The sequence below is a fragment of the Histoplasma capsulatum genome, assembly GCF_000150115.1.
Source record: "Histoplasma capsulatum G186AR genomic scaffold supercont2.22, whole genome shotgun sequence".
Lineage (NCBI taxonomy): Eukaryota > Fungi > Ascomycota > Eurotiomycetes > Onygenales > Ajellomycetaceae > Histoplasma > Histoplasma capsulatum.
In genome coordinates this window covers 89,679-102,092 of record NW_025544822.1, presented here as the reverse complement: position 1 = coordinate 102,092, position 12,414 = coordinate 89,679, and the positions used below count along the sequence as shown (strand labels likewise).

The window sequence follows — 12,414 nt, the reverse complement described above, 5'->3', positions numbered from 1 at the left end:
GCAATGTCAAGCTCGTCCTGCGGTTTTTAGCCTGCTTGCAAGGCTATTTGAAGACGAAGGCATTTTTCCGTTGCTGGAGGAGCTGTTTTCGCGCGCAGTCGATTTACAAACGGGTTCCTCGGAGGATGTAGGTAGTTTCTTTTTTTCTACCGGTTACGTTTATTTGGCTTCGTTGTCTCCATTCTTATGACCTTGATTGGAGCATTCGTGCTGATTTCTCTGTTTATAGTCCCTGGGCTTGGAACTTGTGAAGATCATCCTTTTCACAATCCCGTATATTATGTCGTCGTCTGCTTCTGGCTTCGAGGCGCATGCTTCGGCCCTCCTTGAGAAAACAGACATTATCGCCTCAACGCCACATACTTTGGAGGCGCTGGTCGACCCCTTCCCTTCAGATGAGGTCAAGGAGGAAAATCGAATGAGCGTCATTGGCCTTCTACAAAAACAGCTACAAGAAGAGGCAAAGCGAGGCTGGGAGCTTTCATGTATTCCACGTCCCTGGACTGGGCTAATCCCAACGACCAAACCAGAGGCGGCACGCGAAGGTGAAAAAAATGGAGACGAAACAATAGAAGAGAAACCAGAAGCGGAAACAAAACAGGAAGCTGAAGATCCCTTCAAGATTGCAACCAGGCACGGATTCCCGTTAATTGCCGTGCCAAACCCAGTACCCAACGGACCTAAATCTATATTCCCAGACGTCTATTTCTCCGTCTACATTAACCAGGAACTGGAAACTGTCCCGCCCACCACAGACATCGCCGCATCTCTACTCCGCGACAATCTCACCGACACAATCGACATACTCGACTTCAACCGCATCGCCACCGCGAAATTCCTCATTGACGTCGATTGCTATTTCGCACCCAATACTTTCATCAAGCGCGCCACCCCTTTCGATAAGATCCGCGACGCTGTCGCAGCGGGTGCCGGTGATCGCTCGACCTGGAAACCCGAGGATGTCGCTGTTGACGCGGTGTTTTCGTTGCTCCTCCAGCTCCCCACGCCGGAGCATAAGCTGGTCTACTACCACTCTGTGCTCACGGAGGCGTGCAAGATTGCGCCTGCGGCTATTGCGCCGAGTTTGGGAAGGTCGATTCGTTTTTTGTATAAGAATATGGAGAGAATGGATCTCGCGCTCTCCTATCGGTTTTTGGATTGGTTTGCGCATCATTTAAGTAATTTTGGGTTTACATGGAAGTGGACAGAATGGTAAAAGCAAAATTTTTTTTTCTTACCCTGTTTTTCCCTACAAATATTCACTCCACTTACTAATATTTTTTATAGGGTTGACGATGTTGAACTGCCAGCCGTTCACCCTAAGAAAGCGTTCATCTGCGCTGCACTGGATAAAGAAATTCGTTTAAGCTTTGCGCAGCGCATCAAAGGAACATTGCCGGAACCATACCAGGCCTTAATATCTGAAGCGAAAGAGAAAGATACCCCGGATTTCAAATACGCGCTTGAATGTAGGTTTTCTACCTTATGGAACAAGCGCCTTCCCCCCCAAAATATATATTAGACATTTCTGACAATGCCACAGCAACTCCCTATGCTGCCGAGGCACAAGAAATCATGCAACTCATCCGCAAAAAAGCCCCGGATGCCGAAATCGAACCGCACATCCTCGCCATCCAACACGCCGCCGCCAACCAAACAGACACGGCGGACCCCCTAATCCCTTCCACAGATGCCTTCGTCACCTCAATCTGCTACGTCGGCTCCAAATCCCTCTCCCATGTCCTCTCCTGCATCGAGCGCAGCAAAGAGCGTCTCCTCTCCATCGGGCCCCAATCACCCGCCGCACGACGCCAAATCATCACCTCAGTCCTCTCCTACTGGGCTGACCAACCAGGCATCGGCGTGAACATCATCGATAAACTGCTCAACTATACCATTCTGACGCCGCTGTCAGTCATCGAGTGGGCGCTTGTCGATCACATTGAGGGCGGCGCGGCGTTGGCGAAGGCGCATGTGTATGAGATGGTTGCCGCGACGATGGGGAAGGTGACTAACCGGATTCGCCAGATTGTGGTGGCGAGGGTGCAGCGGGGTATTGTGGAGCCGCAGCTGTCTGTTATTGACGAGACACTGCGGAGAGAGAGGGGCGAAGTGCAGGTTATGTTTGAGGTTATTGAGGGGGCGCTTGAGGGAGTAATTAGCGGGAGTGGGATGGAGGATGTTGATGGGGGGTGGGTAGGGGAGGGGGAGAAGGTGATTATCAGAGAATGGGCGCGGAGGTGGTTGAGAGTTTTTAAGAGGCTGAGAGCTGTCGAGGAGATGTTTGTTTCAGAGGCGATGGCCCGGGCTGTTCCTGTTGGGACAATGCCGTTGGTGCAGCAGCATGCACAAGTCGAGGTCGGGGCGGAGCCGGCGGCAGAAGTTGCCATGGATAATGTTGACATGATTGATATATGAGCGGGTGAGTGTTTTATTAATTTCTCTTTTGACTAAGGAGAGGATGGGGGATGTAAGAAACATTTACTTTCAATTTTCGTTCTGGTTTGTATCATTTTCTTCCTAAAGTTTGTATGGTATTTAGTATAATTGAATCTGTTAGGTTCTGTATAACCATAACTACTTTACTAACCGCAGTAAAAATAAACATCTTTTGTTGATTTTGATGCTTTTTTTCGTTTTGGCATACATACTTGGCCCCTTTGCACATGACTTTCCTCCCTTATTGGTCATTCGATTTTAAATTCATGTCCAACCTGGCATGCATGCATGCTGTTTCAGATAAGGACAGAAAAAGGAGAAAAAATATCAGAACAAATCCAAATTTTCGTCTTCTTGAGTTTTGACTCCAAAACGACGTCCATACAGGTCATCCATCTCGCTGGGACTGAAACTTGGATCCTTTGCAGTGAACTCGGGGAGCTCTGTGAAGGACAGGCAGGCAGGCAGGTAAGCGGACGGGTAGTTGTATGAGGTGGGTGTTCAGTCCACAGCCAATTCATCCACTACTGTATCATTATGGTGATGTCTTCCACGCAATCAACAGAGGGTCATGCTGCCTGCGCCAATTGGCAATGGAGTGAGTGGTAAGGGCCTGCACTGTTCTCTCAATCGGAATCAGCCTTATAACTAAGACCGGTGAAGGATCGAAATCATCACCAATTGTCAGCAGCCATGATGTGATAAAATCCTTCCAAGGATTGGGTCGCTTTAAAGGTTATTTATTGTGCATGTGGAGAAACAAGACTCTGTGGATGACCCTTTCTCGTGGTGGCAGTTCTAATTGCTGGTCTGCCAGTTGCCCCGAATCTGGATCATGGCAACATCCCTGGTAGGTAGAAGATTGGCAAGCGACAAATGCGTGCACTCAAGATCTGGGTGTCTTCCAGCATGATGGCAAATGGCTATTACCTCTGGTGCCAATGGGTGATTTCTGCCAGAGGAAATTAACCAATCCCTTGAAAAAGTGGAAAAATTGCCATTGTTGGGATTCTTAGGATAGGAGATTTTCATGATGATAGTAAGAACGTTCATTGGCTACAGACAATAACAACAACATTCATTTCATTCAACTATCTAGCTAACTATTATGCGCAGACTCTCTTCAATCCTCGCCCTCTTCTCCTGCTCCAGAATCTCTTCAAAATCGTACCCAAGATTTCAGAGTTGTTCACAACTTCGCGACAGACCTCCTTGCAAAAGTTGCTATCATTCACAGCAGGTAGGAGCATCTTAGAAGCTCTCAGTTACTTAAGTGAGTACTTCAGTGTTTCCAATCTTGCGACTGCAAGGCTGGTATGAGAGCCGGGTGGCTCTATCGCAGCTCTTCAACACTTCTCCGTGCAGGCAGAGAGGATGCGCGCGGTTCCAGGGTCAAGGGTGGACATGTCCAGGAGGATGAATCCAAGGACATCTTTTTGTGTAATCATGAGGCTTACCTGTACGGATAGAGAACCAATCAGGCAACATATTGCTCTCCGGCACTGAGACTAATGATATTACCATTAAAGTCAGGGACTTGGGACTCGGTGAGTTAGCTGTGAATTCCCAGAAACATACCTATGCTGCTGACATGCTTGCAGTATTTCATGGCAGCTCTCATTTTGCAGCACAGCCATACACAATGTGTGTCTCTGAAGTCTGGCAAGGCGGGCTCTGCACCCAAGTGTCACAAGTCTGGGCACTCTCTGCAATGTTACTTTGCTAGATGAAGCCAGGGATTCTAGGTGCTTGGGGTTGTCCAATACCCTTGATTCATGAGTCATAGTGCATCGCGAAACTCATGCGGCTTTTCCCCAGTTGGACTGCTCTCCTCTTGAGAATGATATCTGCCAATGTGAATTCAACATGGTAAAAGCTCTGATTGATGATTCTTCATCAGCTGTTGAAGCATATCTCTGTTCTGGAGAATGAGTTGCAAAAGGTGGATATACTGAAGGAGTTGGCGGATCTGCTTCATCTCATGTTGATTGTCAACCCAGGCGAACGAGCATCTGCTATTCATGTCCTGGCATTGAAAGAGTTTGTAGCTTTCTCCAAAGCCATTCGCAGGTACGAAGTAAATGGCAGACTCTTTCCCGAACGTGGAAACTAAGTGGAACAAACATTGTGTTTTACTGTCGTCTCTCACATCGGCCTCTCTTCCCCCTTATCTTTGACCTCGATGAAACTTAGCTTCCAAGCATTGCTTCAAGCTTTCAAGTCCCACTGGCGAGGCTCCGCTCCTCCTGGAGTACAAATAGGGCACCTGATCCCTATTTGCGGTGGCATTCTCCTTTTCAAATAACTGTTATGATCAAGAGTTACTCATCTATCTTTTGATTAGATGATCAGCACTTTGGGAGTTAATTGCTGTTAACTGGACACAAGCTGCTGAGAAAGTCATGGGATCCTTTTGCTACATTTGGCTTCAGATCATATAGTTCTAGATTCTGGCGAAACCAAGTTTAGTAGACCTCTGTGAGGCTTCGAAAATATGAATAGTAACTTGAATGCTCTCTTGCCAACGAACGATCATGTGAAGGGCATAGCAAAAATGGAGTGACGTCAGCGGAGGACCCAACGCAAAAACCTATCCTTGCTCTTCTACTATGCGTAACCTCAATCCCGGGATATGCTCCAGCTCGAGCACTATTCGATGTTGCAGCGTAATCTAAGCTGGTTAGCGGACGCCATTCAAGACCGGGTAATCTACCTGTATTGACAAGTTTTCTCTCAGCCAGGCTGGTGCAGCTTCTCAACACTGTCTTTATTATAGCCTCGGATTGTGGCATAGGTACGCATGCAAGGCCTGTATTGCACATCCTCCAGAGTGGTCTCGAGCCATTCGGAAGCAATATACGATATGCTTCCACCATCACCACTGCCGATATTCACAGGATCACCAATCACGTCGTACATCTTCCGGAAGCACACGTCCGATGCGATGCTGGGAACAAAGTAGTTCTCATATTCATGCTTCAGGTTCTCTTCAGCATGTTGATCATTTGGCGCAGCTGTTTGATGAAAGCCCTGGTTGGAAGGGTTAACTTTGTTGTTCACAAAAGCTTGGAAACAACATAGCGAGCCATTGAGGAGTATCTAAGATCCCATTTTCTGGTAAGATCTCAACTTCGGAAGCCGAGGATTTGTGTGTGCCATCTCCCTGAAGAGGATCAATGACACGATAGTTCCATTTGGCTCCCTTATGATAAGGACCTGTCTGGAGGCGGAAGACTACATGTTTCTAATAAAGAGAAAGCGAACGGCCCTACTCCTGCCACAAGAGCCAACCAAACGACGAAGGAAGATGATATATGTGCTTCAAAGACGAATGAGAGATGGCAAGATATGGATGTAAGGATCAAGGCACTGATTCATTTGACCTCACTAACATCATTAGTTTCTCACGTCAGTTCGTTGGATGACCTTCCATACAGAAAAATCGGTGGTTTTCAGAACGATAGAAGAGTATGTAGAACTTTTGGAGGATGGCTTCCTCGATAATATATGGCTTCAAGTTACCTTGCTGGGATGGTTGATCGTGGAATGGTTGAATCTTGTACGGAGATGTGGGGAAAAAATTCGTCGCACAGGCTAGTCGTTTAGAAGAATATCTACCTAGTTAATAGGCTCTACTGAGGAGTGTTGCTAATAAGCATTAGTTACAAGAAGGTGTTGAGCATGAGTTGGGTTGAATTCATAAGGATTGCGATTCTAACCATGATGAGAGCAAGTTTGATCCCACGTCCGACTTGGTGCCATGCCGACCTGCCCTGCAGACCCATGGTCTTTCACGTTTCAATTTACACGGGTTATCAATGATCCAGGAATGATTTTTTGAAAATTAGAAATATATACAGCCTATTATACATATATCTCACTTCTACTTTTTCTATTAAAAAAACAATTCCTTGTGTGTTGAGATATGATGATCCAAAGACAGCTTGGGCGCTTAGTAAGATATCAATCAATCGTCCAGCAGAAATCTCTGTGATGGAGGCCACCGGGGTGCCAAAAGACGAACCAATCAACAACCCTTTTTGTTAGTGGCACACTAACATTATAGTGCCCTACTAACCAAAATACTGGGTTATACCCGTGTAAACCAACACCAACCCTTGACCAATACTCGTCGCCACGAACTCTCTCACTAGATTGTTCTTGGGTTAACCTTAGGAGATTAGGTTAAGTTCAGTTTAGACCGCTAGTCAGAGGGATGGAGCCTGAGAACCTTGCGTAGAAGCGGAAAAACCCACCAAATGATGACTAATGGTCGTGTGGATGTTGTTTTTTTTCGAACCAGCCGAACCCGTGAAACCTGCAGTGGTTCTGTAATTGGCACGGATTACGCGCTTAGATAGTTGCATATAATCAATCACTCAATCATTCTCTCTAAATTTTAGTATGCTTCGTTACTCAGTTAATCGCTCAATTGACTATTTTGTGGTTACTTTGCAATGAAATGGCGCACAGTGTATCAGCCATGACAGTTATTGACTATTGTATCTTGAGAATCGTTATTATATAGTAATTTTTACACTCTACATAACAACAGAACTTCGTCTGTATCCTGCTGCTCCAGGAGAAATCACCTCTCGATGGATCGCCCGCACGTTCCCCCGCCGCCAAGCTGGGCCGCCTCCTTGTTAGTCTCCAAGGGTTGCTGGTCGCGATTCCTAGTTGGGCGATGGCGTTGTTTCGTCTCCCCTTTTCCTTTTTTCCCTTATTCCTGTTTTCAAAGTGGACATGGAAAATGTCCTTGGCAATGATCCCACACAGCGGAATGCATCTTTGAAAATGGGATATTTAACGATAGATGCAACAGCTCCTAATCATACTCTGTATTTTTTTTTCCAATGGCAGACCTCGGTTTGAAGCAGCCTGGATACGGGACGGTACTGGATTTGTGAAAGATTGATAAGATGACCACGAAAGCCCGCACATGATTGGCCAACCTTTCCTAAATTTGATCTGACCGTCCCCTTTCGGTAATCCAAACTCCCGACTCGCATGACTCTGGGTTTTCCTTCTGGGTTAAAAAAAAACATCACGCACCCTCACACCCTCCGTTCGCTCTTTTCCATCTTTCAGTCATCCATCATTGCTGATGTATTATCCTTGAGTTGCGGAGAATCAGTTTTTCTCCAACTAACCACATAGCTTCGTCTATGCTAGTGGACGCTTACTGGGCTTGTCCATAAAAAGTCTCCCTGCCCGTTCCTTTTGCAACATCCCGTCTTCAACCCGCAGAGTTTCCCCATTGATTAGCCTCGCAGAGGCCTGCATCTTGTTACTACCAACCGAGATTCAACGTGATTCCGGATTCTAATACCCCGGCCATGGATGTCATTCTCGAGGTCTTCGACACTCTAATTTTCGATTACTTCTACGCCAAATTGTCTCCGGCAAAAGATGCTTCCGCCATCTCCTCCAGCTTCAACAATAGCCTCAATGTAACCAAATATGACTTTGTTGGTGCTGGCGGATACGTATATCAACCGACAACAACTTATTTCAAGCTGCAACCGTCGATATACGCATTTACATCGTCACTTCCTAGAGATTATATCTGGAGACAGCTAATCACCCTATATATCATCACCTGGTATGACATGTGTCTTTTCTTTTGTTCTTTTCTATTTCTGTTATTTCTGTTGAGTGATTAATTGAAAACCCAGGATTTTCGGACTCCTCGTCTACTTCATCTTTGCCACCATCTCCTACGTCTTCGTCTTCGATAAGTCAACCTTCAATCATCCCAAATACCTCAAAAACCAAATCCGCATGGAAATTAAACAGACTTTAATCGCCCTCCCAATCATGGCCATCTTCACAGCTCCCGTCTTCCTCCTCGAGGTCCGCGGGTATGCAAAAATGTACGACAACTTCGAAGACGCTCCCTTTCCGCTCTACAACTACCTCCAATTCCCTTTATTCATAATCTTCACCGACTTCTTCATCTACTGGATCCACCGCGGCCTTCACCACCCCCTCGTCTATAAGCACCTGCATAAGGCCCACCACAAATGGATTATGCCAAGCCCTTACGCCTCCCATGCCTTCCACCCCGTCGACGGCTACGCTCAGGGTGTCCCCTACCACGTTTTCCCCTTCTTGTTCCCCCTGCAAAAATTTGCCTATGTCTTCTTTTTTATCTTCATCAACATCTGGACTGTCCTGATTCATGACGGCGAATACGTCGCGAACTCCCCCATCATCAACGGTGCCGCCTGCCATACTATGCACCACCTCTATTTCAACTTCAACTACGGCCAGTTCACGACTATCTGGGATCGTCTGGGTGGCAGCTATCGGAAACCGAATATTGAACTTTTCCACAAAGAGACAAAGATGGCAAAGGAGGAGTGGGAGCGACAGGTTAAGGAGATGGAATCGCGCGTTCAGGCGGTCGAAGGTAAAGATGACCGGACATATGTGACGGATGTGGATGCGGATGTGAAGAAGTCGAAGAAGATGCTATAAGATCCCGGAGGTATTAGGACATATGTACCAACACCTTTCATGAATGATACATGAAAAACTACAGGTTTTCTTTCTTTTTCTTTTTCTTTTTCTTATTCATTTCAATTTTTTGATTTTGCTGGTTATCATCTTCCTGTTGTTTGTTTTGCTGTTCGCTGACAAGCAATTTTAAAAAATTAATATTAACAATAATTCTGGGCTTGGGGAGGTGGAGAGATACCCTTTTTTTACTTTATCTTTTTAATTCACACTCTAACCCCCCTTTTTTTCTATTTTTATTTTTCATGTTTGTATCTGTTTTCTGTGCATCATTGGGAGGGTAATAAATCATACTCACGCACTACATATATATGCATGTACATCTTGTATATACTATCTCATTATCATTATATTATATCAAATTTGTATGTTGGAATAGTTAATTAAGCTGAAATTAGTAAAAGAAGGTTAAAACCAGATCTTGTTTAGTAAACGAAGTGATGAGTGAGTGAGATTTGACCTGGTTGTGAAGGTTTTTGATTCATACTTGAATCAAGATAAATTTATTGTTATTTGTGTTGAGAAAGGATTGGTTTATTAGACGAAGCGAAGCGAAGAATCAAATGACGGTTTGAGGGGGAAGAGGTTGCTGAAAAGTTGCTTCATTTGTAGCTTGAAATGATTGAATATCAATTGATGCGGTGGAGTCACTTCGAATCTCAACGATTTTATTGATGTAGAGGAGATTTCTGTATGTCAATGATCTTCAATATCTGTATTGTGAAGGCCAAATAAAGTTTATTCAATAACTAGTTCACAATTGGCTTAGAGATCCTCTAATCTATCTACCAACCCATCTACATTATATATCTACAAACCTACCTATCTGCTCAATATCTAATTGATTACTGGTGGAATAGAGAATGCTAGCTAGCTAGATATCCGATTAATCTCGACAAGATTAAATACCACCATCTAACTGCCCATCTACATACCAACCTACCTATCTACTTGCTCGATATTTGATAAATCTCTATGAGAATAAATATTGCTAGCTATCTAGCTGCCTACCTACCTGCCTGCCTGCCTGCTCGAATGGATGATATCCGCCGATGATATCTAGCAATCATATTCATTGATGATGTCTGTGATCTTGCAATAGAAAGACCATGGCTTTTCTAGCAGTATATCGCTCCGCTCCGTCCTGGCCCCAGCGACATGTCCCATGGAGCTCCTGCTATATACATATATCTAATGACTATTTAACTGTATGTTTGCCCCTAGTAACTTAGAGGTGAGGGTGAGGGTAGGATTCAGTCAGAACTTAATTTTTTTATCATAGATGGTGAAGTGTGACTAGAGTTACGGTATAAGCGGTCTACCAGGTTGTTGGCATCCCTATCGCTCGCTAGAAGGCTCAAACAACGTGTAACTGGCCTGGATATTATATACAAAATTTTTGCATTGTTATCCCGTCAAACCCCATTCCCACTCTCATTCCTTCATTAAAATTATCCCTTTATCCCCCGACTTCTTCAACTATCATCATCATCTTCGTCTATCTTCTTGCCCTATCCTCCCTGAAAACATTCCACAATATCCTGCTTTTAAAGCCAAAAAACATGGAAAACGATTGCTCCTTCCCCATCCGCTTGTGATGGATGGCTTCCATTGATATTTGAGGTAGATGCGCCTTCAACTAGGATAGAAGACACAGTAAAGAGAGGCAGCAAGCCTACCAGGGGCATTGCATGCATCATGATTGCAAAAACAACTTAAAAGGAAATAGCTGGCCTCTTCAAGGCACTTAACCTGCTCAGAAACCAACAATAATCATCACCACTATCATAGGGAACACAGAATCAACCACTAGATTAAAAAAAACTTTAAACATTTGATGGCGCTGAAGCACCAAAGGGCCCATAACCTAATGGATAGGGATGCCAACCAGCGTATTCTGTTTTGTGCTATAAACCTGTGACAGGTTGAGTGTTTGAAATTTAATTCTTGAAGCAGTCAATTCAGACATTGGCAACGTAACACAGTAGAAATGGCGTTGATATTCTACACTTCTACCTCACCTTTAAGTACTATACCTCGCTGGTGGGTGCTGCTTTTCACCACAGGTGTTGCGCAGCAGGCCCGCTGTCTTATGTGTTTTGGCCTGTTTTATGGCCTAAGTAGTTAGCGGTGTTGCCCAGCCATTTTTGGTTATGATAGGACGGACAGTCTTTGGAACTGCCAAAATGCATATGGCAAGTATGTTATATATCGTTGGCAATCTGCTAAACAATTGAGGTGAGTTCGAGGAATTCATACCTGTTCGACATCAAGGTCCCATACCCATAATCTTATGGTGTGAGAACTGATTCGGTCGAACTCCAGTATTGAGATTTTCATTTCAATTTCTTCTACAATATTCACAGTTATGTTGTCTGCGAGTCCATGGGCATGTTGGGGAAGTGGCTGTAATTGCCAATCGAAGACTAACTTGACCTCTTCCTCTCATACTCAGCTGCTGGGTTTTTGTTCATGCCGCAATCCACCTTGCCCCAACCATGCGCAGACTTTCCGCGAGATAGATATGGTTTGCATTATTCCGAGCGATGGGATCGGACTTCTACGGATCTCCATCTAGTTTGGTTTTCAAAAACAATGATAAAAAAAACAATGAAGTTGCATGAGATGAAGTGATGCATGTATTAGTAGTAAGTAATACACGGTGCAAGCCTCAGCTTCGGGAAAGGGATAATAAATAATACTGGCGCATATTTACACTGCATACAGGTACAGGTACATGTATGGAAAAAAGTAAAAACAAGCCTCAAAAAAAAAAAAAAACAACCCTAGTCTGGAAATCTTCCTTTTTATTCTAGCTTTCGCTTGGGTACAGATTATCCACCCAACCCGAATATTGACAACCTACCTTTGCCTCTTGCCCAAAGCTTACCGCGGGATAGCCCAAGGAAGCGCCAAAGGGAGGGCCCAAGGAACAGCCCATGGAAATACAACGCACTTCGAGTCTGAAACTGGAGTCCCTGCTGGTGTTGTCGTTGTATCACCATGCCAGTTGTACTGTAGGTTCGTTCGCTATATGGTTTGTGCTCTTCCTTGGAATTGCCTTGCTCCTTTCCCAGGGTTCCATCAGCCGAAGCACGGATCACGGGCACGGCAATCTGTCAGGAATCATCAATACTATCCATCTGCCACTTCCCTCTCCTCTCCTCTATCCTCTTCTCCGCCTTGGCAAGTGTTGTTAACATCTACTCTCGCCCATATCTGCCCTCCTTATATCTGCCGTCGCAACCAGTTTATTAGTTTGTTTCCGCATATTATCCTTGTTTGTATCTTTCCTGCAACTTTGCGCGATAGCCAAGAGCCGTCCCACTTCGCTTCTGGCGTCAAATCTCAGCCTCATTCTCGATTCGGTAACTAGCGGCGCTTGTCTCCTCCCCAGCCAACGCAAACAAACTTCAACTCACCTCCTCATCCTCAGTCTCCATCCTCATCCTC

The 12,414-nt window shown here is 45.0% G+C and overlaps 5 protein-coding genes across 5 annotated transcripts; 3 read left to right on the top strand and 2 right to left on the bottom strand.

The window, feature by feature from the left end:
- Positions 1-280: 280 nt before the first annotated feature.
- On the top strand, positions 281-2,623 carry HCBG_09150 (cap binding protein; the record flags this gene model as incomplete). The annotated part of the gene is made up of 3 exons (XM_045436199.1): positions 281-1,161; positions 1,288-1,469; positions 1,544-2,623. The coding sequence occupies 3 exons, from the start codon at positions 281-283 to the stop codon at positions 2,416-2,418; spliced, it is 1,938 nt and encodes a 645-aa protein (XP_045283066.1).
- Positions 2,624-3,010: 387 nt separating this feature from the next.
- On the top strand, positions 3,011-4,744 carry HCBG_09149 (uncharacterized protein; the record flags this gene model as incomplete). The annotated part of the gene is made up of 6 exons (XM_045436198.1): positions 3,011-3,037; positions 3,257-3,289; positions 3,556-3,712; positions 3,921-3,986; positions 4,440-4,509; positions 4,633-4,744. The coding sequence occupies 6 exons, from the start codon at positions 3,011-3,013 to the stop codon at positions 4,742-4,744; spliced, it is 465 nt and encodes a 154-aa protein (XP_045283065.1).
- Positions 4,745-5,172: 428 nt separating this feature from the next.
- HCBG_09148 (uncharacterized protein) lies at positions 5,173-6,924 on the bottom strand (the record flags this gene model as incomplete). Its single annotated transcript, XM_045436197.1, has 5 exons — positions 5,173-5,453; positions 5,500-5,673; positions 5,875-6,033; positions 6,518-6,589; positions 6,891-6,924. The coding sequence occupies 5 exons, from the start codon at positions 6,922-6,924 to the stop codon at positions 5,173-5,175; spliced, it is 720 nt and encodes a 239-aa protein (XP_045283064.1).
- Positions 6,925-7,778: 854 nt separating this feature from the next.
- HCBG_09147 (C-5 sterol desaturase) lies at positions 7,779-8,922 on the top strand (the record flags this gene model as incomplete). Its single annotated transcript, XM_045436196.1, has 2 exons — positions 7,779-8,044; positions 8,118-8,922. 2 exons carry the CDS (start codon positions 7,779-7,781, stop codon positions 8,920-8,922), a joined length of 1,071 nt encoding a protein of 356 aa, XP_045283063.1.
- A 2,062-nt stretch (positions 8,923-10,984) lies between these two features.
- Positions 10,985-12,404, bottom strand: HCBG_09146 (uncharacterized protein; the record flags this gene model as incomplete). The annotated part of the gene is made up of 4 exons (XM_045436195.1): positions 10,985-11,065; positions 11,221-11,387; positions 11,828-12,077; positions 12,384-12,404. 4 exons carry the CDS (start codon positions 12,402-12,404, stop codon positions 10,985-10,987), a joined length of 519 nt encoding a protein of 172 aa, XP_045283062.1.
- Positions 12,405-12,414: the final 10 nt, after the last annotated feature.